Source organism: Terrapene carolina, unplaced genomic scaffold (genome assembly GCF_002925995.2).
Source record: "Terrapene carolina triunguis isolate 2854851 unplaced genomic scaffold, T_m_triunguis-2.0 Scaffold487, whole genome shotgun sequence".
Taxonomy (NCBI): domain Eukaryota; kingdom Metazoa; phylum Chordata; order Testudines; family Emydidae; genus Terrapene; species Terrapene triunguis.
The window spans coordinates 92,013-117,019 of NW_020664838.1; the positions used below are offsets into that span (position 1 = coordinate 92,013).

Here is a 25,007-nt window from a genome sequence, read left to right on the forward strand (position 1 = left end):
TGATCTGAATGTATTCCACTTTATTTGTTGGTCATCTCTCCAAATATCTCCTTAAGTATTTACCAGCGTTGGGACACAAAGGTGTCTATAAATGGGTGAATTTCTTCTGCACTAATAATTTATTGTAAAAAAAAAAACTAATTTGGATTGACTGAAACTATTCAAAAATGTGTTACAAATACTCCTAATAGCTTTGTCCCAAAACATTGTGTGTGTGCGGCGGGGAGGGAGGATTTAAGTGCCGGTTGCAACACAGCCAACGTAGGAGGCAGTGGTGGTCCTTCTCTTTGTAATTTTAGCCCAGTAGTTGGGATGTTCATCTGTGAAGTGGGAGCTCCAAATTCAATTCCCCATTCTGTCCAGTGCAGGGCAAAGCTATGTGTGACATTGCACTCCATAGGTTTTATGAAAATATGCTTATGAATATGACATAACTGAAACATGCTTTATGCTAAGTGCCCCATGTAACATATCATTATAAGGTTATAATCTACTAAGTGTGTTCATCCTATTTGTTTACATGGATTATGTCTCTGTCTGGAGTTAGGAGAATAAGGTATAAACTTGTATTACTGATATAGACATATTAACAGGAGGCCATTAAGGGTACTTCAGAATCAATGAACTGCAAATTGCTCTGTTTACCTGCAAGCCTTCCTGCCTATGTGTGGGACAAACCAGTATACTGAAATCCATCTTGAAGTGTGTACAAAAAAAAAGGTTTTCCTACTTAGGGATGTTCTATATAAAGTGGGGAAGTCTTTGTGTGTTTGGTGTACAGTGGTTTCTGTGTGTGTGTATATAGCGGATGCTTTGTGTGTGTGTGTGTTTGGTGTGCAGTGGGCACTATGTATGTGTGTGTGTGTGTGTGTGTGATGGGGGATACAGTGGAGCTGAATGTCAAGTGTAGGCAGGTGTGTTCTCTTGCCTTGCCCAGTGCTCAGGCTGGAGTTCCCGCATTGCAGGGCCCTTTTTGAGATCATACAATCATAGGACTGGAAGGGACCTCGAGAGGTCGTCTAGTCCAGTCCCCTGCACTCATGACAGTTCTAAGTATTATCTAGACCATCCCTGACAGTCTTCAGCTGGCTTAAGAGATGGCCTCCCCATCCCACAGAGATACCTGCACGTACCTGGAATCAAAAGGACTGTAACGACAGGGGTGGGTGAGAACAGGCTGGACCCAGGTCAAAAAAGGTATCTGACCTGAGAAGAATTTTACGTGAAGTAACAACTGGGATGAGAAGTTAATATTTGCAATTGATTTCCGGGTGTATTAAGCTTAGCCTTGCATGTTTTGCTTTATTTTACTTTGTGATTTACTTTGTTCTGTCTGTTACTACTTAAAACCATTTAAATCCTACTTTTTATACTTAATAAAATCACTTTTGTTTATTTATAAACTCAGTGTAAGTAATGGTTACCGGCGGGGAAGGGGGGGAAGAGTTGTGGATATCTCTCTTGCAGTGATATAGAGGGCAAACATTTATAATTTTACCCAGTATAAGTTTTATACAGAGTAAAACAGATTTGTTTGGGGTTTAGATCTCATTTGGAGCTTGGTGTCTGCGTGATGGAGACATGTATCCTGCTGAGCTAGTTTCAATCTAGATCTGCAGTTTTGGGGAGGTGGCCCAGACCCTTGGTCTGTGTTTTGCAGCTGGCTAGCATGTCTGGCTCAGCAAGGCAGGGTTCTGGAAGCCCAGGCTGGCAGGGAAAACAGGCTAGGAGATTATTTCAGCACATCAGTTGACAGTCCCAATGGGGGTCTCTGTGACCGAACCTGTCACACTCTGCACTTGGGTTTCCAGCATTTCCAGAAAGCATCCCAGCCCCTGAGTGCTGTGCTATTCCAGTCTGGGTTGCTCTCAATCTCTCCTTTCAAAGTTGTTCTACTGCAGATAACTAATTAAATAACCCTTGGAACAGAGACGTGAAGTTGAGCACCTCACTCTCTAGGTTGGTGCCTCTAGCCACCAGTCTACAAAATCATTATTTCTTCTGGTCCTGTGATGTTTCCCGTATTTTGTCCACTGATCTCAGTTGGGGCCTGCAGACCTTGTTGAAATACAAACAAATTAATAATAACAATATAATAATGAACGATACTCCCATGGACTCTGCAAAATTATTTTGTAATGGGCTGGGAATTGAATTCACCTGTTTCCACTCCCCACCACTAAACCAGTACTGAGTTAAACAGATTCAAAAATTGGTTAGGAGTTTATTCATTGCTTTCCTCAGGGCGTCCTTCACCTCCGTGTTCCTCAGGCTGTAGATGAGGGGGTTCAACATGGGGATCACCAGCGTGTAAAACACTGAGGCCACTTTGTCTGTGTCCATGGAATAGCTGGAGGTGGGACGTAAATACATGAAGAGGAGGGTGCCAAAAAACAGGAACACAGCAGTCAAGTGGAAAGTGCAGGTGGAAAAGGCTTTGCTCCGGCTTTCAGCAGAGCGGATCTTTAGGATGGTGGAGGTGATATAGACATAGGAGAGGAGGACAGTCACAAAGCTGCTCAGTATAACACAGCACGCAAAAGAAAACATCACTATCTCATTGACGCGGGTGTCAGAACAGGAGAGCGCCAACAGTGGGGGGATATCACAGAAGAAATGACTGATGATGTTGGAGCTGCAGAATGACACCCGTAGTATAAAACAAGTGTTTATCATTGAATCCACCACCCCCACAGCGTACACCCCAGCCACCAGCTTTTTACAAAGTTCCCTGGACATAGTGACCGTATAGAGCAGTGGGTTGCAGATGGCCACATAACGGTCATACGCCATCACAGCCAGCAAGAGGCACTCAACATCTGCAAAAGCGATAGATAGAGACATTTGTGCAGTGCAGGCAGTGTAAGAAATGCTTTTCCTCTCAGCTAAGAAATTCAGCAGCATCTTAGGGGAAATTATCGAGGAAAAGCAGAGGTCACAGAAAGACAAATTACTGAGGAAAAAGTACATGGGGGTGTGGAGTCGGGGATTAATCGTTATTAACAAGATCATCCCCCCATTCCCCACCAGGGTGATACCATAAATCAGTAGGAACAGCACAAACAGGGGAAGCTGCAGCTCCGGACGATCTGTCAGTCCTGAGAGAATGAACTCAGTCGCCTCCGAGTGATTTCCCTTTTCCATCTCCTCTGAACAGAGATCAGGCAGCTACAGAGATGTGGGTAGATCGATGGTGCGGAAAACATGTCCTTTCTCTGTAATGAAGTAAGTGAAGATAAACGGAGATCAATTTCTTACTGGACATCAGTACCCGCTCAGCGAAGGGCTTAGTCAACAGAGGCAGATGTTCACAGCTGCTCACTCCGGGTGTTTGATAAAATGCACATGCTGTGCAAATACAATGACACACAGGTTAATCATGCCCCACACACAAACACTCCTGTTCACTAATCCAAACAAAAAACAGTGACTTGTGGCTCTGCTGTGAGACAATCAGTCTGAAGAGATTATTCCTTAGCTAAAGAAGGGGTGAGAGTAAAGGGGAGTCTCAATCTTTCTACCCTCTTTGGGCAAGGGGAGCTCTGTGGCTTGGCATGTCGGGTTGGGGTATAGTTGCTTACTGTGCTAATTAAGCTTTTTGGCATTTACTTTAGCCTGTATGAAAACCCAGAGACATATTGGAAAGCACTGGCTTCAGTGACTATGTAATTGCCTATTTTTTCCAACCAAGGAGGTCGCTCCTGTAGCTGAAGAGGTAGGAGTTGGGGCTGAGGCTTTTAGTGCTGGAGGTCTTGAATTCAATACCTGCTGATCCCCAAGGTGTCCGCGTATGTGTGTGACTGTAATTCAGGACAATAGCACATACCTGCTGAGACGAGAGAGAGAGATGTGGTGGTTTTTCTCCATTGACCGAAACTGCCAGTTTGGAGCATTCGGGATGTTTTATACTGAGATGTGTGATCTGTGGGGCATGATTCCTGAAGCAACTGGGAATACCTGAGCTCAGAGAGCCATAACACCAAATTAATGCATTCAGTGAACCAAAGCTACCCTCGGTGTAATTCATGCCCTGGGGATTAATTAGTCCCACTCTTTCCTACTGTGTTACTAAATGATGCAATTTTTACCAGAGTTACAGAGTATGAGGTTAGCGGTATATTTCATTCTGCTGTTATCAGTGCAAGCTGGTTACTGAATAGAGCTGATCCACAAAGGGGGTTTGTTTGTGGAGACTGAGAGCTTTTTGGTAAAAACTTAATATTTCAGATTGGAAATACCACAAGTGTGGCTCAGATACCACACACCACCCATCTCTTACATAGTAAAGGCTCCCAGGCTGCACTACGTCCCCGATGATGCATGATGGTCTCTCCTCTTGCTGAATTTTCCTGTAACATCACAGCAATGGTTTAGGGAGGAGGGGAGTTTGTTATGTTGATGGAAATCTTATAATTTCCAGGGGAAAACAGTTAGTTGAATTGAAAATCCAATGTCCCATCAAGAAAACTTCACAAGAAAAATTTCTAATCAGCTTTAGCAACAAATTTGGAATCAAAGGAACAGAAAGTTAGATACAGGGGAAACATACTCATTGTTTGCAGATTTAGCAGAGATCTTCTCAGTCTTTCCTGGTTTCAGAATCACCTCCTTGTTCTGGCCCCATTAGGTGGAATGTAAAATCTGTAAAACACGTAACAGTAATCCAGATTATCTAGCTATTTATAGCATGCCAATCACCATGGTATTCTATGTCCTTCCCTTGCTAGGTCACTCCCCAACGTAGGAAGGATAGGTTCACTCATTGTGCTTGATAGAGACCACATGATGACCAGAGGAGCTCAGGAGGAGACCACAGTATGCTATGGACTTCTGTAGTTCACAAAACTATCCCTCTTACATGCATGTTATTTGCACACAGAGCTCAGCTGTGAATGCTAAATCGATCTATGAGTCAACTAGAAATAGTCATGCTCTCATCGCAAATATTAATACAATATTTTTCGATAATGTGTGTGAAGATATAAGATTACACTGTATCATGTTATTAATACATGTTCCAAACTGAGGCTGGCAAACTGGTCTGTCTTAAACAAAGAAATGTGTGCTCCGCTTAATTTTGTATCTAAATAGTAACCAGAGTCATCAAGCAGGAAGGGAAACAAAGGAAGCCCAAAAAAGGTGGTGAAAAAGCAGCAGGGAACATCCTTCTACATAGAGCTTTTGTCTTCCGGTAACCAGGTGGAAATGTTTCTCAAAGGGGGGTTAGGACTATAAAAAGAAGGGGCAGACATCCCAAGGCACCTCTCTCTCTCTCTCTCTCTCTCTCCCCCCATTGATTCACTGCATCTGAAGGGATAAATGAAGCAGCCATTGGACTGGAGGAGGGGTGCTGACCTAAGAAGTTTCGTCAATAAGACTGCTGAAAGCATGTGGTGAGGAAACTTTTGCTAATTTAGGCACAATTTGCATTCTAGCTTTATTTTTCTTGTAACCATGTCTGCCTTCTATGCAAATCCGCCATTGATTTGCTGTTAATCTTGTCTTTTGCTACTTCATCTATGGGTCAAGACAAAGGAGCTTTATTTTTATTGTACCCATGTTTGACTTCTATGCCTCCTTTTTTGCACTCACTTAAAAAATATCTTGGTAGTCAATAAACTTTGTTTTATTGTTTTATCTAATCCAGTGTATTTAAATAGAAGTGTTTGAGAAGCTAAATTGCATGCATTTTAGTGCTACTAAAGAAATAATGGACAATGTAACTTGTATTGTCCAGGAGAGGACTGGGCAGCACAGGACGTACATTTCTGGAGGGAAATCGCAGACTGGGGAGTGTTTTGGGGTCACCCTGCAGTATAACCAAGGGTGGTGAGAGCCTGAGTGTAACCCAACTATTCTTGGCCAGGCTGCAGTTACACACACATGCTCAGGGTATGATTTGCCTGCTAGACGGTTGTTTGTGACTGACCCAGGTGGAAGCCACTTCAGCAAGGCATTGCCAGGTTGCAGGCAGGTGTGACACAGCTGCTGATTAGTCTGGGTTGGACCCTGGTATGCCACAGCCACCAACCTAGAAAATAACCCAAGAACACTAAAGGTGTGACGTTGACTGACAGTAGTGTTCGATTGACATGAAAGGGTGACGTCACCACAGGGATGAGCCCATGCACTGATCCATGGCTGCAGATGCACAAGGACATTGTGGTCATCACCTCCCCCGAAGGAGATCCATGGCAGGCCCAGTGATGACTCTTCCCTTGTTCACTATGGTAGCCGAAATTATCCCCCATGGGTGTGCAGGCCTGGCTGGTATTATCAGTGCTCCGGGGCATGTTGGTGCCCCCTTCTCCTAAATGGTGCCAATCTGTGAGGCTGGCAGGATTGATTGTATTAGGAGGAAAAATTGATGATACAAGTCAGCTTATTCTTTGGTATAATCCGTGGGGGAGGGGTCACAAAGAATGGACGCAAAGTCCTGCTTCCCTGAACACCAGTAGAAACAACCAACAGCCAGCAATCTCCTTATTCAGAAACTCCCAAGTCTGTTACTCCAGGTCTGTGCCCAGGAAACACTATGCCCCTACTTCCTCCAGGAGTCATGCTCACAACTCCTCCTCCTGGCTTCTCTGCCTTCTGTGACCCGGAAGTGCCTGGGGCAGCCCTCACTGAAAATGCCAAGGTCAGGGCAGGCTGCAAAAAGGAGGATATTCCCCAAACTGGTGGTTAACACTGAAGATCTCTGCAGCATCTCTGCAGATGCTGCTACAAAATATCACAGAGCATGCCAACTCCCTCCCGATTCTTTTATTAATTTTCTTTATTTCCTATAACTTATTGTCCGTGAAACAGAGTGTGACGTTACAACCCATAATGTTTTATAGAAATATGCTTATGAATGTAAATATGACATAACTGGAATATGGTTTATGCTCGATATCCCATGTAACATATCTCTGCAAAGGTTATGATCTACTGGATATATTCTTCCTATTTGCATTCATGTATCATTTTTGTATTTGAAGTTATGAATACTGGCTAGGTACTTGTTTGATTTTAAGTATCCTCAGTGAAGCAGTTAGTCAGATTCTTGAGAAAAGACTATTTTCAGTAAGTGCCCAATCAAGAAACACTTAAGCTAACAATGAACTTTGAGAGACGCCAATCCACATCTGAGCTTTCCAGGGAATGTTTTGTCGGCCTGCAAGGAACTGATTTATGCATGGACATGTGACTTGCCCATGTGACTCCAAACCTCCATCTTGGAGCTGGATTCTGCATAGGAGAGGGGAAGGAGAAAGACCCACAAGAGAGAGTATATAAGCCCCTGTGGAAAACCCTCCATTTTGCCTTCAGCTGGCACAAAAGATAGCCTCTCCACACCAAGGAGCTGCCTGAAAGAAACTGGTACAAAGGAGTGTGAGTGATTGCTGGACCCAGACTAGGAGGAAGTCTAGTCTGTAAAGAGGCTTATTGGAACATCTCTGAGGGTGAGATTTACCTGCATATAGTTTTTACTGTATTAGACTTAGACTTGTGTGTTTTATTTTATGTTGTTTGGTAATTCACTTTGTTCTGTCTGTTATTACTTGGAGCCACTTAAATCCTACTTTTTGTATTTAATAAAATCACTTTTTACTTATTAATTAACCCAGAGTATTAATTAACCCAGGTATTAATACCTGGGGGGGGGGGAGGCATACAGTTGTGCATATCTCTCTGTCAGTGTTATAGCGGGTGACCAATTTATGAGTTTACCCTATATAAGCTTTATACAGAGTAAAACAGATTTATTTGGGGTTTGGACCCCATTGGGAGCTGGGCATCTGAGTGTTAGAGACAGGAATATTTCTTAAGCTGTTTTCAGTTAAGCCTGAAGCTTGTGGGGGATGTGTTTCAGACTTTGATCCGTGTTTGCAGCAGGCAAGCGTGTCTGGCTCAAAGAAGGTAAGGTACTTAAGACCCAAGTTGGCAGGGAAAACATTCTCAGAAGTAGTCAGGGCATGTCCGGTGGCAGTCCCAAAGGGGTTTCTGTTACCCAACCTGTCACACAGAGTTTAGGAATAAAATTGCAAAACAATGGGAGAGGAGGGGAAGATAGGGCAAGAACCTATGGACTTCAATTGCAGCAAGGGCGGTATAGGAAAAACCTATAATAATATAGGTATTAGGAAAAACATCCCAACAGTGAGGGTGGCTAAGTATTGGAATAACTTGCCCAGGAAGGTTGTCGAATCTCCACCACTGGAGACTTTTAAGAGCAGGTTAGACAAACACTTGTCAGGGATGTTCTAGACAATACTTCAAACTGCCATGAGCGCAGGGGACTGGACTAGATGAGCTCTCGAGGTCCCTTCCAGTCCTATGATTCTTTGACCTGACAAGGAGCCCTGCACTGGGAGGAGGGGGGACACCAGCCTGAGCACTGGGGAAGGCAAGGGACACACACCTGCCTAGACTTGACATTCTGCTCCACTGTACCCCCCACCACATGCACACACAGAGTGCACAATGCACACCAAACGCGCACACACACAGTGCCCACTACACACACAGAGTGCCCACTACACAGACACAGCCAGACACTGAGCTCAGTCAGAATGCAGAATAATCTCTACTGGGAAGCTGGGACAGCTGGAATATTTCCAACTAGCCTGAACAAAAAGAACCGAAGGGGATTCTGCTGCCCTGGCAGGGAGATAGGACTGGATTTCCCAACTGGCCTTTTTGGTTGACAACTTCTCTGAGGCCTCGTTTATGCTTAAAAATTAGATCAACAGAGGGAGGGGGGACTTTTCACACCCTGTGCGAGACAGTTAGCTTGTGCTGACCCTCAGTGTAATTCTTCCATTGACCGAGCTACTGCCTCTCGGAGACTTGGATTAACTACATCGAAGGGAAAACCCTTCCATCAATGTGGAAAGCATCTACACTATGGTGCTGCTGCACGCCATAGCTGAGTCAATGTAATGGCGTTAGTATAGACATTCCCTGAAACGATGGGAGAGTTTTCCCCATTCCTATTAAAGCTATTTCTCTCTCCTTTTCCAGTCACTCTTCTCCCTCCCTTGGTAAAGCTCTTTCCTTCTTTTGATAGGTAAACATGTTCAGAAAAGTTGAAATTTCTCCTCTCAGGATAATTCCTTCCTTCCCCTCCCATGAATGGCTCACTGTCTTTTCGATTAAAGGCTGAAGTGCTCTGAAACTGACTTGTTTGCCCATGACTTGGTGGTCCCTCTTTGTTTTTCCTCCCTTCACTTACGATGAGTTGAGAAGGACGGAAGCAGTACCTGCTCAGAACCCTAAAATCAGACTTAGAGACGAATTTTTCCCTGTTTGCTAACCACACCAATGTCACCCTTAAAAACTCTGTAGCTGCTTCCTTGGGCAGCAGAGGTTAAATTTGGCTTTGATGACTTTGGGATTTGATCCCTGGAGCATTTTTGCTCCCAGGACAACAGGTGTGCACAGGACATGCAATTAATGTTGTTGTCGTGCCTTTCCTCATGGAAATGGAACACAGAGGGCCAGAGCATCAGCTGGTCTGTATCGCTGTCTCTCCTGTGATGTCTTTTCAATATGATACAAAACTGAGGTGAATGTATTCCACTTTATTTGTTGGTCACCTCTCCAAATGTCGCTTTGTGTTCCAATGCTGGGAAATTATTTAAAGGTGTCTAGGAATGGGTGAATTTCTTCTGGACTAATAATTTATTGTCAAAAACAATACCGTTTGGATTGACCTGATACTATTCACAAAGTGTTACAAATACTCCTAATAGCTTTGTCCCTTTTACAGACTAGTCTCCTTCTCGTCTGGATCCAGCAATCACTCACACCCCCTGTAGTTACTGTCCTTTTTACTAGTTTCTTTCAGGTAGCCGCTCCACCCCCAAAGGATATCTCGTGAACCAGCTGAAGACAAAATGGAGGGTTTCCCAAGGGTTTAAATAGAGTTTCTCTTGTGGGTGGACACCCCTCTCTCCCCCTGTGTAGAATCCCAGCTCCAAGATGGAGTTTTGGAGTCACATGGGCAAGTCATATGGCCATGCGTGACTCAGTTCCTCACCAGCCAAGCCACATTCCTGGGAAAGCTAAGATGTGGATTGGTGTCTCCAAGTTCATTGTTGGCTTAAGTGTTTCTTGACGGGCCACTTACTGAGAATAGTCTTTTCTCAGGTAGCTACCAACTGCTTCACGGAGGCTATTTAAAATTAAACAAGTACATAACCAATATACATAACTTTGAATACAAAAATGATACATGCATACAAATAGGAGGAATGTATTCAGTAGATCATAGCCTTTGCATAGATACATTACATGGCATAGTAGCATAAAACATATTCCAGTCATGTCATATTTACATTCATAAGCACATTTCCATAAAGACTTATGGGGTGCAACGTCACACTGGCGTCTTTCGGTGACATGTAACAATGTCAGCTGATACTGAAATCCATCTTGAAGCTGGTACTTTTCCAGAAGGACTGTAAGCAAAGAGGTGGGTGAGAACAGGCTGGACCCAGGTCAGAAAAGGCATCGGACCTGAGAAGGATTTTACCTGAAGTAACAACTGAATTGAGAAGATAACATTTGTAACTGATTTCTGAGTGTATTAAGCTTAGCCTAGGGTGTTTTGTTTTATTTTGCTTTGTGACTTACTTTGTTGTGTCTGTTACTACTTAAAACCACTTAAATCCGACTTTTTACACTTAATAAAATCATTTTTGTTTATTTATACACTCAGTGTAAGTAATTGTTCCCTGGGGGGAGGAGGGGGCAAACATTTGTGCATATCTCTCTTGCAGTGATATAGAGGGCATTTTACATTTATCATTTTACCCTGTATAAGCTTTATACCGAGTAAAATGGATTTATTTGGGGATATAGATCCCATTGGGAGCTGGGTGTCAGCGTGCTGGAGACAGGTATCCTGGTGAGCTGGTTTCAGTCTAGATCTGCAGCTTTCAGGCCGTGGCCCAGACCCTTTCATTGTGTTGCGGCAGGCTAGCATGTCTGGCTCAACAAGGCAGGGTTCTGGAGGCCCAGGCTGGCAGGGAAAACAGGATCAGAGGTAATTTCAGCACATCAGGTGACAGTCCCATTAGGGGTCTCTGAGACCAAACCTGTCACACAGGGATATGCCCCTGAATGATGTGCTATTCCAGTCTGGATTTCTCTCAATCACTCCTTTAAAAGTTGTTCTACTGTGGATAACTAATTAAATAGCCATTGGAACAGAGATGTGAAGTTGAGAATCTCACCCTCTAGGTGGGGATGCCCCTAGCCACCAGCTTATAAAATCATTCTCTCTTTCTGGACCTGCGATTCTTCCCATGATTTGTCCACTGCTCTCAGTTGGGGCCTGCAGACCTCGTAACAATACAAACAAATTAATAATAATAACAATACAATAATGAACAATACGACCATGGGCTCTGAGAAATTACATTGCAATGGGATGGGAATTGAATTCACCTGTTTCCACTCCCCATCACTAAACCAGTACTGAGTTGAACACATTCAAGAATTGGTTAGGAGTTTATTCATTGCTTTCCTCAGGGCATCTTTCACCTCCGTGTTCCTCAGGCTGTAGATGAGGGGGTTCAACATGGGGATCACCAGCGTGTAAAACACTGAGGCCACTTTGTCCGTGTCCATGGAATAGCTGGAGGTGGGACGTAAATACATGAAGAGGAGGGTGCCAAAAAGAAGGACCACTGAAGTCAAGTGGAAAGTGCAGGTGGAGAAGGCTTTGCGCCGCCCCTCGGCGGAGCGGATCTGCAGGATGGTGGAGGTGATATAGACATAGGAGAGGAGGACAGTCACAAGGCTGCTGATTATAATGCAGCACACTAAAGTAAACATCACAATCTCATTGATGCGGGTGTCAGAGCAGGAGAGCGCCAACAGTGGGGGGATGTCACAGAAGAAATGATTGATGATGTTGGAGCTGCAGAATGACAGCCGAAATGTAAAACATGTATATATCATTGAATCCACCACCCCCACAGCGTACACCCCAGCCACCAGCTGTTTACAAAGCTGCCTGGACATGGTGACTGTATAGAGCAGCGGGTTACAGATGGCCACATAACGATCATACGCCATCACAGCCAGCAAGAAGCACTCAACATCTGCAAAAACGACAGTGAGATACAGTTGCACAGCACAGGCAGTGTAAGAAATGCTTTTCCTCTCGGCTAAGAAATTCAGCAGCATCTTAGGGGAAACTATCGAGGAATAGCAAAGGTCACAGAAAGACAAATTACTGAGGAAAAAGTACATGGGGGTGTGGAGTCGGGGATCAATCGTGATTAACAAGATCATTCCCCCATTCCCCACCAGGGTGATACCATAAATCAGTAGGAACACCAGAAACAGGGGGACCTGCAGCTCCACACGATCTGTCAGTCCTGAGAGAATGAACTCAGTCGCCTCTGAGTGATTTCCCTTTTCCATCTCCTCTGAACAGCGATCAGGCAGCTACAGAGATGTGGGCAGGTGGATGGTGCGGAAAACCTGTCTCTTCTCTGTAATTAAATAAGTGAAGATAAATGGAGGTCAGTTTCTCAATGGACATCAGTACCCGCTCAGGCAAGGGCTTAGTCCACAGAGCCAGATGTTCACAGCTGGTCATTTCAGTTGTTCGATAAAATACACACTGCATAAATACAGTGACACACAGGTTAATCACGCCCCACAGAGGAACACTCCTGTTCACTTATCTGAGCAGCAAGTGACTTGTGACTCTGCTGTAAGAGAATCAGGGTAAAAACCATCTCAGTCTGAAGAGATTATTTGTTAGCTAAAGAAGGGGTGAGAGTAAAGGAGTGTCGGGTTGGGGTAAAGTTGCTTACTGTGCTAATTAAGCTTTTTGGCATTTGCTTTAGCCTGTATGAAAACCCAGAGACATAATGGAAAGCACTGGCTTCAGTGACTATGTAATTGCCTATTTTTTCCAAGCAAGGAGGTCGCTCCTTTAGCTGAAGGGGTAGGAGTTGGGGCTGAGGCTTTTAGTGCTGGAGGTCTTGAATTCAATACCTGCTGATTGACCCTGCCAGCAGGTAGGGGATCTTGGGGGACAACTACTGCACTGGTGGGGTGCAAAATAAACTTTATTAAGGAAATGCAAAAACAGGGAAAATTCAATAGTGAGGGGTACGGGGTTTGTTAAGGTAGACAATTGGGGAGGGGTTTCTTTTAGTAAATAGGATAAGGGGTTTCAATAGTGGGGTACAATACAGTGGGGTACAATACAGTTGGTAACCAATTAACACTGAAGTAGAAATGTAACAGGTAGCTAACAATTTCTATGTAAAGGGTGTGTCACAGAAGCATATAACCAACTAACAGTATGGGTAAAATGTGTTAAATAACCAACAACTCTAGGTAAAAATGTGTCACAGTGGTGTAAATGTAAAATGTGAGGGGTGTTAGAGAGAAAAAGGGTAACCAATGGGGGTTTATGCTAGACTTCAGTAATACAATTGAGGTTTGGCAGCAGTAGGAGCGGGGTGAGCACGTGGGGGAAGGGATTAAGAGAAAGAGAGAGACACACACAGAGAGCAGACAGGCTGCAAGTTTAAACAGCAGAGAGACAATTACACAGAACACAGCAAAATCTTATCTATGATGTAACTTAACCAAGACTACACAAATTAGCAAGTAACAAAACACAATGCAACAATTCTTTAAGCCTAACTTACAGAGTACAATGTAAGCAATTTTCTAAATCTAACTTAACCACAGCTATGCAAAATGAAATTACAATTTATCTAGACTACAGGCTAAACCTAACCTAATGGGTGCACCTTATACTAGGGGTAGTTCCAGAGGGCAGAGTGGTGTGCGCCCAGGATACAGCTCCAAGGGGGGGGGCTTAACTAGTGGTGGCTACAAGCAGGCTTATTTCTAGTAGCAAAGGCGCTGCGGAGCTAGAAGCAGATTACAGATACAGACCAAGGAGTTAGCTTGGGTCTGCCTGCTGGGGAAAGAAAGCCAGCAGCTAGAACAAGGGGTGTGTGCAAGAGGTTTTTCCTTACCAATCCCCAAAGCAGCAGCAGGAACAGCAGTTTCAGCATCAGAGGACGCAGAGAGGACTCGATTCGCTTACAAAAATCAGGAGATCTCCAGGCACAAATTCGTTGTTCATGGGAGGGGAGTTTAAAAACAGGGGTACGCTCAAAAACAAACGAGAGCAGGGAGAGGGCCCCCCCAAAGACCCCTAGCTGATCAGACCAGGTGGCAAAGCAAGGACCTTCTCCGGGGGTCTGATCAGAAAACGTCTGGTTTTAAGGGCAAACTCAGGCAGTTTCCCGCCAGTAACTCTGATTGGTTCCCCTTAATTCAGGGGAGGAGAGAAGGCAGGGAAAAACTGCAGGTAGGCACAGGACATGTCTGGGCAAGTTCTGAGTCACAGGTATGACTCATATGCTCAGCTATGTGGCCACCTTAGGTCTTGCATACCTGGGCAGAGCACCCTGCACCGAGCCGGGTCCGAACAAAGAAGCTAGACAAAGGAGCGAAAAGCCCCCCCCCTCCCTGAGCAGAGCAATGGCTCCAGTCAGTCTGCACAAGCCTTGTCCATGAGCAGGGCCAGGCTGTGACTTTGGTCAGTTCCATGGCCGGGGGGGCGGGGGGGGCGGCCACTCAGCACAAACAGAAAGGAGAGGGGAAAAACGAATGCAGCAGGGGGACAGCTGTAACAGACACTGATCACCATGATGTCTGTATGTGTGTGTGACTCAGATACTGGGCAATCGCATGTACCTGCTGAGAAGAGAGAGAGAGAGAGATGTGTTGGCGTTTCCTCATCGTCAGAGTCTGCCAGTTTGGAGCATTCAGGAAGTTTGACAGTGAGATTTGTGATTTATGGGACATGATCCCTGAAGCAACTGGGAATACCTGAGCTCAGAGAGACACAACACCTAATTAATGTGCTCAGTGAAGAAAAGCCACCGTTGGTGTAACTCATGCCCTGGGGATTAATTCGGCCCACTCTTTTCTACTGTGTTATTAAATGATGCAATTTACAGAGTATGAGGTTGGGGAAGATTTCATTCTCCTGCTTTCAGAGCAAGCCTGGTGCTGCTTAGAGATGATCCACAAAGGGGATTTGTTTGTGGAGACTGAAAGCTTTTGACTGAAAACTTAACATTTCAGCTTGGAAATACCACGGGGGTACATCAGATACCACACACCACCAATCTCTTCCATGGACCAGGCTCCCAGGCTGGAATACATCCCCCATGATGCATGATGGTCACCAGAGTCCCACAGCCATGGTTTAGGGAGGCATGATGTTTGGCCTTTTTGACGGAAATCTTATAATTTCCAGGAAAACGATAATTTCAGGGAAAAAATAGTTGAATTGAAAATCCAATTTCCCATCAAAAAAACTTCTCAAGAAAAATTTCCAACCAGCCATATCAACAAGTCTGGAATCAGAAAGTTAGATACAGCTGAAACGTACTAATTGTTTCAGAATCACCTCATTGACCTGACCCCAATAGGTGAAATGTAAAAGCTATAAGACATGTAAGAGTACTACAGATCATCTATCTATCGATCTATCTATCTATCTATCTATCTGTCTATCGGATGCCAATCACTATGGTATCCTATGTCCTTCCCTTGCTAGGTTACTCCCCAAAGTAGGAAGGATAGGTTCACGCATTGTGCTTGATGGAGACCACATGATGATCAGAGGAGCTCAGGAGGAGACCACAGCCATGTGCCCTCCATTGTTAATTTGGTGTTTCTCTGTAAAGCTAGAAATGACCAATGTTCCCTCTAATTTTTTTCATCCATGTGCAGACAGAATGTTATTATGTGCAGCACCAATATCGAGGTAATTTATTGTGCATACTAAACCTAGATATCATATATATTTTTAAAAGTTCATGAGTATGGAAGAAGAAGAAAGAATATTAAAACAAGCGATAATTAACAAGGTGCACCTCTGAAGATGCTTATGTAATATGAAATAAAAAAAAAAGAGAAAATTAACACTGCCCTTGGAGTACATGTATTTTATCATCCTTTCTAACAACTCAAGCTAGTAAACACAGCAAAATGTGGTGTACTGAAAACAAGTATATAAATAAATCAAAGTCATTATGGTCATTAAGTGAAAGCATACAAATATACACCAGAGGCCCAATTAAAAAACCTACTCCTACCATAGACCACAATATCTTCAGGGGAAACTGCTCTCAAAAAAACGAAGCATCTGCCAAAACACTAGCATGCTACGGACTTCTGCCGTTCACAAAACCATCCCCTGTGCATGCATATTATCTGCACACAGAGCTCAGCTTTAAGATGCTAAATATATCTATGAGTCAACTAGAAATGCTCTCACCACAAATATTAATACAATAGTTTCTGATACTGGAAAGGAGAGTAAAAGGCATTCACTCGGGATTATACAATTTCTCAGGAATGTCAACTCTTAATTTGATTAATACTTCACACACACAGAACAGTAAAAATAAGTAATAAAGCGTCACAGACAGCAAAACAAAGCCACACAGGCCTGGTCTACACTAACACCCCAATTCGATCTAAGGTACGCAACTTCAGCTACGTGAATAACGTAGCTGAAGTCGACATACCTTAGTTCGAATTTACCGCGGTTCAGACGCGGTCCACACGCGGCAGGCAGGCTCCCCCGTCGACTCTGCGGTACTCCTCTCGCTGAGGTGGAGTACCGCAGTCGACGGCGAGCACTTCCTGGTTCGACTTATCGCGTCCAGACCAGACGTGATAAATCGAACCCGGAAGTTCGATTGCCAGCTGTCGAACTACCGCGGTAGTGTAGACCTGGCCACAGAAACAAGTGACAACACTGAAAATTCAAAGGGAAATAAAACATCAAGTGGTTGGTGATGGGTATTTTAAATGAGTGTTTAGGGCCCACGCAGTGCAAGCGCAAAAGAGCCCTGTAGAAACAGACAAAGTTCTCCTGGTTTCTCATTGTGTGTGTCACCAAGTTAAAAATTCGGAGTAGACTGACTCATTACGTTTTTACACGCCCTGCAGGACATTAACACATGGCTTTGGAGTTTGCAGAGAGATCCCTATTTCAAAGAGCTTGCAAATAAGGTCTTTATCCTACAAAACACCTAGCACCTCCACCAAACCTAGTGCTGCTTGCTACTTATGAGTCAATGGGAGTACTTTGAAGAGCCAAAACTATACCAGATAGCAAAGGTCTGGCCTTAATGGTTGCCAATGCCTCTCACCAAACAAATCACTTGTCAGGAGCACTGGGTCTGCTAAATTTGTCCCCTGTCCTAGGTCCCCTTTGAAGGCCTTTTTCATGAACTGTCTGGGATGTGGAGGTAGATCCAAACTTCACAGAGACCAGACCAGACGTAAACAAGATTCTAATCCATGTTAACTCCTGCTGGGTCCCCTCCACAGCTGGGTCCCCAGGTTATGTTATCATGGCCCAGTCATAACTGAATCCAACTGGTTTTTCCCGCCACTGGCAACTCCAAGGGCAATTTTACCTCAGACTGTTTCCCGCCTTTGCTGGGACTGTACCATATTCTCCCACCACTAAAGGCATAAAGGGACTGAACTCACTGACAAGTTTCGCAGTCCATCCCAGTGACCGTGCGTGCGCAGTTGAGGCCTTCGCAGCACCAGTGCATCGTTGAAGGGCACCACCGTTCCTGACGTGAAGAGCAAGGGACGAAGACGTTCCATCTTACCTGCTCCTCTTCCTGGGTGCAACATCACCAGAGGGTTTTGGTCGCTTCTTCCACCCTGAGACATCAAGGGACTCTCCAGTGCTCCTCCTCTGCGGGTTCCAATTACCCAACGAGTGAAGATCCTGGACTTCACCGCTGGCATAGACGAGCTGACAAAATAGTGAGATAAATGGGGTTCTCTCAGTTGGGGGTTTATATGTGTTATTGCCAAGGTGATTTTTGTTTTGGGCCTGAGCTTCATGCTCCTGTTTTAAAGCTGCTGTTTCACTGGGTTTTTTTGTATTGTTTATCTAGTTACTGCTTATATCACAATTACCCCTTCCCTGATTTGTAAATTTATCCCCCAATACACTTACCTGTTCTTTTTACCTTTACCTATTGTCAGTTTTTACTATTTGCACTACACATAAGGAAGAGGGAGGGAGGTCTGTGCACCAGTCCACCAGTAACAGACACGGCAGAGGGCGGGTCTGCTCTTCTGAGTAAAAGGGGCTTGTTTTTTACATCTCAATACCTAGACCACTATACATCTAGAGTTAACTTGGCTCCCCTTTGAGGTAACACAAGGATATCGTGGTCATCACTTATCCCCAAGGAAATCAATGGCAGGCCCAGTGATGACTCTTCCCTTCCTCACTATTGTGAAAGTAGAATGAATTATATTGTAAAAATACAATGGATTAAAGAAATGCTGTATGTACCTTGAAGCAGAAATAAGGAATGCTGAAATACAGGTGTCAGGAAAAGGAACATTAAGGCATAAACAACGAGTCCACTTAAGCTAATGGTGGAACATCAGCCGGAGATCTGTAAAAGTTAGTAAGAAAATTGAATATGTATGTCTAGCCTAGGGTAAACTTGCCAGTTCTGCTTTCTTTGTCCTCTTGTTAAGTTCACACCCTTTTTATCTGTATAAAATAAGGTAGTGTGGGTCTTGGATGGTGCTCATATTATCTGGGTGTTATTAGCAGAGCGCTGTGCTAATAAAACAGAGTGGTCTGACAAACTGTGAGTCCTGAGTCTAACTTTGACACTATGGTAGCAGAAATTACCCCCCACGGGTGTGCAGGCTTGGCTGGTATTATCAGTGCTCCAGGGCATGTCGGTGCCCCCTTCTCCTAAGTGGTGCCAAGCTGTGAGGCATTGCAGGGTTGATTGTATTAGGAGGATAATTGATGATACAAGTCAGCTATATTCTTTGGTATAATCTGTGGGGGAGGGTTTTCAAAGAATGGAGACAAAGTCCTGATTCCCTGAACACCAGTAGAAACAACCAACAGCCAGCAATCTCTGTATTCAGAAACTCCCATGTCTGTCACTCCAGGTCAGTGCCCAGGAAACACTATGCCACTACTTCCTCTAGGAGTCATGCTCGTAACAGCTTTTCCTGGCTTCCCTGCCTCCTGTGACCCGGAGGTGCCTGGGGCAGTCCTCAGTGAAAATGCCAAGGTCAGGGCAGGCTGCAAAAAGGAGGATAATCCCCAAACTAGTGGTTAACACAGAAGATCTCTGCAGCATCTCTGCAGATGCTACTACAAAATATCTCCGAGCATGCCAGCTCCCTCCTGATTCTTTTCTTAATTTTATTTATTTCCTATAATTTATAGGCTGCTGTGTGGAAGGGGAAACTAAGGGACACTGGGCAGGGAAACTTTTCAGAATCTGTGCAATGCAGTTAGCTTCTACCGACCCTCAGTGTAATTCTTCCGTTGACGTAGCTACTGCCTCTCGGAGACATGGATTAACTACATCGAAGGAAAAACCCTTCCATCAATGTGGAAAGCATCTCCACTATGGAGCTGCTGCACACCATAGCCGAGTCAATGTAATGGCCTTAGTATAGACATTCCCTGAATCGATGGGAGAGTTTCCCCCCTTCCTATTAAAACTATTTTTCTCTCCTTTTCTAGTCACTCTTCTCCCTCCCTTGGTAAAGCTCTTTCCCTCTTTTGATAGGTAAATATGTTCAGAAAAGTTGAAATTTCTCCTCTCAGGATAATGCCTTCCTTCCCCTCCCATGAATGGCTCACTGTCATTTTAATTAAAGGCCAAAAAGCTCTGAAACTGACTTGTTTGCCCATGACTTGGTGGTATCTCTTTGTTTTTCCTTCCTTCACTTACAATGAGTTGAGGACGGAAGCAGTACCTGCTCAGAACCCTAAAATCAGACATACAGTCGAATCCTTCCCTGTTTGCTAACCCCACCAATGTTAAAGTTAATACCTCTGTAGCTGCGTCCTTGGGTGGCAGAGGTTAAATTTGGCTTTGATGACTTTGAGATTTACTCCCTGGAGCATCTTTGCTCCCAGGACAACAGGTGTGCACAGCACATGCAATTAATGTTATTACTGTGTCTCTCCTTGTGGAAATGGAACACCGAGGGCCAGAGAATCAGCTGGCCTGGATAGCTGTCTCTCACATGAGGAATTTTAATATGATACAAAACTGAGGTGAATGTATTCCACTTTATTTGTTGGTCTCCTCTCCAAATGTCTCCTTAAGTAATTTCCCAGTGTTGCAACGAAACGGTGTCTAGAAATGGGTGAATTTCTTCTGGACTAATAATTTATTGTCAAAAACAATACCGTTTGGATTGATCTGAAACTATTCACATATGTGTTACAAATACTCCTAATAGCTTTGTCCCAGAACAATGTGTGTGTGCGGGGGGAGGATTCAGGTGCCGGGGGTCCTTCCCCTTGTAATTTTTAGCCCAATAGTTGGGGTGTTCACCTGTGAGGTGGGAGATCCAGGTTCAATTCCCCCTTCTGTCCAGTGCTGGGCAAAGCTATGTGTGACATTGCACTCCATATGCTTTATGAAAATATGTTTCTGAATATGACATAACTGAAATATGCTTTATGCTAAGTGCCCCATGTAACATACCATTATAAAGGTTATAGTCTACTAAGTGTGTTCATCCCATTTCTTTACATGTATTAGTTCTATGTCTGGAGTTAGGAGAATAAGATATAAACGTGTATCACTGATGTAGACATATTAAGTGGAGGCCATTAAGGGTGTTTCAGAATCAATGAACTGCAAATGGCTCTGTTAACCTGCAAGCCTTCCTTTGTACCTGTGGGCCAATCCAGGAAGAATATGACTGGTTGGATCACAGAAACCCCCTTGGGGCTGCCAACTGATGTGCCAAGACTACTTCTGCCCCAGCTTTACCTGCTAATGTGGGACTCCAGAACCCTGCCTGGTTGTGCCAGACACACTTGCCGGCTACAAACACAGATCCAGGTCTGAACCACGTCCCCCACAAGCTGAAGGCTTAACTGAAAGCAGCTTAAAAAGTGTTCTTGTCTCTAACACTCAGGCTAGGTCTATACTATCCGCCTGAATCGGCGGGTAGAAATCGACCTCTCGGGGATCGAATTATCGCGTTTCATTGGGATGCGACAATCGATCCCCGAATCGATGCTCTTACTCCACCAGTGGAGGTGGGAGTAAGCGCCGTCGACGGGAAGCCACGGAGGTCGATTTTGCCGCCGTCCTTACAGCGGGGTAAGTCGGCTCCGATAGGACGAATTCAGCTACGCTATTCACGTAGCTGAATTTGCTTATCTTAAATCGACCCCCCCCTCCCCCCGTAGTGAAGACCTGCCCTCAGATGCCCAACTCCCAATGGGGTCCAAACCCCAAATAAATCCGTTTTAGACCCTGGTAAACTCTTGAATTGGTCACCATCTATAACACTTATAGATAGATTTACACAGCTGTTTGGCCCCCCCCCCCCGGTATTAATACATCCTCTGGGTTAAATAATAAGTAAAAAGTGATTTTTATTAAATACAGAAAGTAGGATTTAAGTGGTTCCAAGTAGTAACAGACAGAACAAAGTGAATTACCAAGCAAAATAAAATAGAACATGCAAGTCTATGCCTAATACAGTAAGAAAACTGAATACAGATAAAAACTCACCCTCAGTGGTGTTCTAGTAAGCTTTCTTTTACAGACTAGTCTCCTTCTAGTCTGAGTCCAGCAATCACTCACATCCCCTGTGGTTACTGTCCTTTGTTCCAGTTTCTTTAAGGTATCCTTTGGGGCGGACATCCCTCCCTGTCCCTGCATAGAATCCCAGCTACAAAATGGAGTTTTGGAGTCACATGTCCATGCATGACTGAGTTCTTTACCAGCCAAGCCACATTCCTGGGAAAGCTCAGATGCGGATTGGCATCCCCAAGTTTATTGTTGGCTTAAGTGGTTCTTAATGGGGCACTTACTGAGAATAGTTTTTTCTCAGGAAGCTGACCAACTCCTTCACTGAGGGTATTTAAAATTAAACAAGTACATAGCCAATATTCATAACTTTGAATACAAAAATGATACATTCATGCAAATAGGAGGAATGTATTCAGTAGAACATAACCTTTGCTGACATATGTTACATGGCATATCTAGCATAAAACATATTCCAGTCATGTCATATTTACATTCATAAGCATATTTCCATAAAGCCTTATGAGGTGCAACGTCACACTGGCGTCTTACAGTGACATGTAACCATGTCACCTGATACTGAAATCCATCTTGAAGCTGGTACTTTTCCAGAGGGGGTGGAATTCCAAACAAAGGGATGTTCTATATAAAGTGGGGAAGGCAAACAATGAGTGTCTTCAGCTGGCTGAAGTGACGGCCTCCCCCCCCCCCAAACATACCTGCAAGCACCTGGAAACAAAAGAACTGTAACCAAGGAGGTGGGTGAGAACAGGCTTGACCCAGGTCAGAAAAGGCATTGGACCTGAAAAGGATTTTACCTGAAGTAATAACTGGAGTGAGAAGTTTACATTTGTAACTGATTTCTGGGTGTATTAAGCTTAGCCTTGCGTGTTTTGTTTTATTTTGCTTTGTGACTTACTTTGTTCTGTCTGTTACTACTTAAAACCACTTAAATCCTACTTTTTATACTTAATAAAATCACTTTTGTTTATTTATAAACTCAGTGTAAGTAATTGTAATGGGGGGGGCAAACATTTGTGCATAGCTCTCTTGCAGTGATATAGAGGGCAAACATTTATCATTTTACCCTGTATAAGCTTTATACAGAGTAAAATGGATTTATTTGGGGTTTAGATCCCATTGGGAGCTACGTGTCTGCATGCTGGAGACATGTATCCTGCTGAGCTGGTTTCAGTCTAATTCTGCAGTTTTGGGGGTGTGGCCCAGACCCTTTGGCTGTGTTGCAGCAGGCTAGCATGTCTGGCTCAATAAGGCAGGGTTCTGGAGGCCCAGGCTGGCAGGGAAAACAGGATCAGAGGTAATTTCAGCACATCTGGTGACAGTCTCTGTGACCAAATCTGTCACACTATGCACATGGATATGCCCCTAAATGATGTGCTATTCCAGTCTGGGTTCCTCTCAATCTCTTCTTTCAAAGTTGTTCTACTGTGGATAACTAATTAAATAGCCATTGGAACAGAGACGTGAAGTTGAGCATCTCACCCTCTAGGTGGGGATGCCCTTAGCCACCAGCTTATAAAATCATTCTCTCTTTCTGGACCTGTGATTCTTCCCGTGATTTGTCCACTACTCTCAGTTGGGGCCTACAGACCTTGTTGGAATGCAAACAAATTAATAATAATAACAATAGAATAATGAACAATACTGCCATTGGCTCTTCAAAATTACATTGCAATGGGCTGGGAATTGAATTCACCTGTTTCCACTCCCCATCACTAAACCAGTACTGAGTTTAACAGCTTCAAGAATTGATTAGGAGTTTATTCATTGCTTTCCTCAGGGCGTCCTTCACCTCCGTGTTCCTCAGGCTGTATATGAGGGGGTTTAACATGGGGATCACCAGCGTGTAAAACACTGAGGCCACTTTGTCTGTGTCCATGGAATAGCTGGAGGTGGGACGTAAATACATGAAGAGGAGGGTGCCAAAAAGAAGGACCACGGCGGTTAAGTGGAAAGTGCAGGTGGAGAAGGCTTTGTGCTGCCCCTCGGCGGAGCGGATCTGCAGGATGGTGGAGGTGATATAGACATAGGAGAGGAGGACAATCACAAGGCTGCTCACTATAATGCAGCACGCTAAAGTAAACATCACAATCTCATTGATGCGGGTGTCAGAACAGGAGAGCGCCAACAGTGGGGGGATGTCACAGAAGAAATGATTGATGATGTTGGAGCTGCAGAATGACAGCCAAAATGTAAAACACGCGTATATCATTGAATCCACCAATCCCACAGCGTACACCCCTGCCACTAGCTGTTTACAAAACTGTCTGGACATGGTGACTGTATAGAGCAGCGGGTTACAGATGGCCACATAACAGTCATACGCCATCACAGCCAGCAAGAGGCACTCAACATCTGAAAAAGCGTAAAAGAGATACATTTGCACAACGCAGGCAGTGTAAGAAATGCTTTTCCTCTGGGATAAGAAATTCAGCAGCATCTTAGGGGAAATTATCGAGGAAAAGCAAAGGTCACAGAAAGACAAATTACTGAGGAAAAAGTACATGGGGGTGTGGAGTGGGGGATCAATCTTGATTAACAAGATCATCCCCCCATTCCCCACCAGGGTGATACCATAAATCAGTAGGAACACCACAAACAGGGGAACCTGCAGCTCCGGATGATCTGTCAGTCCTGAGAGAATGAACTCAGTCGCCTCCGAGTGATTTCCCTTTTCCATCTCCTCTGAACAGAGCTCAGACAGCTACAGAGATGTGGGCAGGTGGATGGTGCGGAAAACCTGTCCCTTCTCTTTAATGAAGTAAGTGAAGGTAAATGGAGATCAGTTTCTCAATGGACACAGGAGCCGCTCAGGGAAGGGCTTAGTCCACAGAGCCAGATGTTCACAGCTGGTCATTCCAGTTCTTTGATAAAATAGACACTGCGTAAATACAATGACACACAGGTTAATCATGCCCCAGAGACGTACACTCCTGCTCACTTATCTGAGCAGCACATAGTGACTTGTGACTCTGCTGTAAGAGAATTATGGTGAAAATTGTTTCAGTGTGAGGAGATTATTTATAAGATCAAAAAGGGGGGAGAGTAAAGGAGTCTCAATCTTTTTACCCTCTTTGGGCAAGGGGAGCTCTGTGCCTTGGCATGTCGGTTTGGGGTAAGTCTTGCTTACAGTGCAAATTAAGCTTTTTGGCATTTACGTTAGCCTGTATGAAAACCCAGAGACATAATGGAAAGCACTGGCTTCGGTGACTATGTAGTTGCCTATTTTTTCCAAGCAAGGAGGTCGCTCCTTTAGCTGAAGGGGTAGGAGTTGGGACTGAGGCATTAAGTGCTTTAGGTCTTGAATTCAATACCTGCTGATCACCATAGTGTCTACAGTGTGACTGTAATTCA

The 25,007-nt window shown here is 44.3% G+C and overlaps 3 protein-coding genes across 3 annotated transcripts; all 3 read right to left on the bottom strand.

Annotated features, from left to right (window-relative positions):
• Window positions 1-2,205: 2,205 nt before the first annotated feature.
• Window positions 2,206-3,893, bottom strand: LOC112125499 (olfactory receptor 8U9-like). Its single transcript, XM_024223901.1, has 2 exons — window positions 3,878-3,893; window positions 2,206-3,149 (listed from the first exon to the last, which is right to left on the bottom strand). The coding sequence occupies exons 1-2, from the start codon at window positions 3,891-3,893 to the stop codon at window positions 2,206-2,208; spliced, it is 960 nt and encodes a 319-aa protein (XP_024079669.1).
• Window positions 3,894-11,484: 7,591 nt separating this feature from the next.
• LOC113407881 (olfactory receptor 5W2-like) lies at window positions 11,485-12,429 on the bottom strand. The gene has a single exon (XM_026658623.1). The coding sequence runs from the start codon at window positions 12,421-12,423 to the stop codon at window positions 11,485-11,487; it is 939 nt and encodes a 312-aa protein (XP_026514408.1). The 5' UTR covers window positions 12,424-12,429.
• Window positions 12,430-23,394: 10,965 nt separating this feature from the next.
• On the bottom strand, window positions 23,395-24,333 carry LOC112121369 (olfactory receptor 1019-like). Its single transcript, XM_024220387.2, has one exon. The coding sequence runs from the start codon at window positions 24,331-24,333 to the stop codon at window positions 23,395-23,397; it is 939 nt and encodes a 312-aa protein (XP_024076155.2).
• Window positions 24,334-25,007: the final 674 nt, after the last annotated feature.

Excerpts from the sequence above, each read along its gene's own strand:
- LOC113407881 (XM_026658623.1), bottom strand. The coding sequence starts at position 12,423 with ATGGAAAAGGGAAATCACTCAGAGGCGACTGAGTTCATTCTCTCAGGA.
- LOC112121369 (XM_024220387.2), bottom strand. The coding sequence starts at position 24,333 with ATGGAAAAGGGAAATCACTCGGAGGCGACTGAGTTCATTCTCTCAGGA.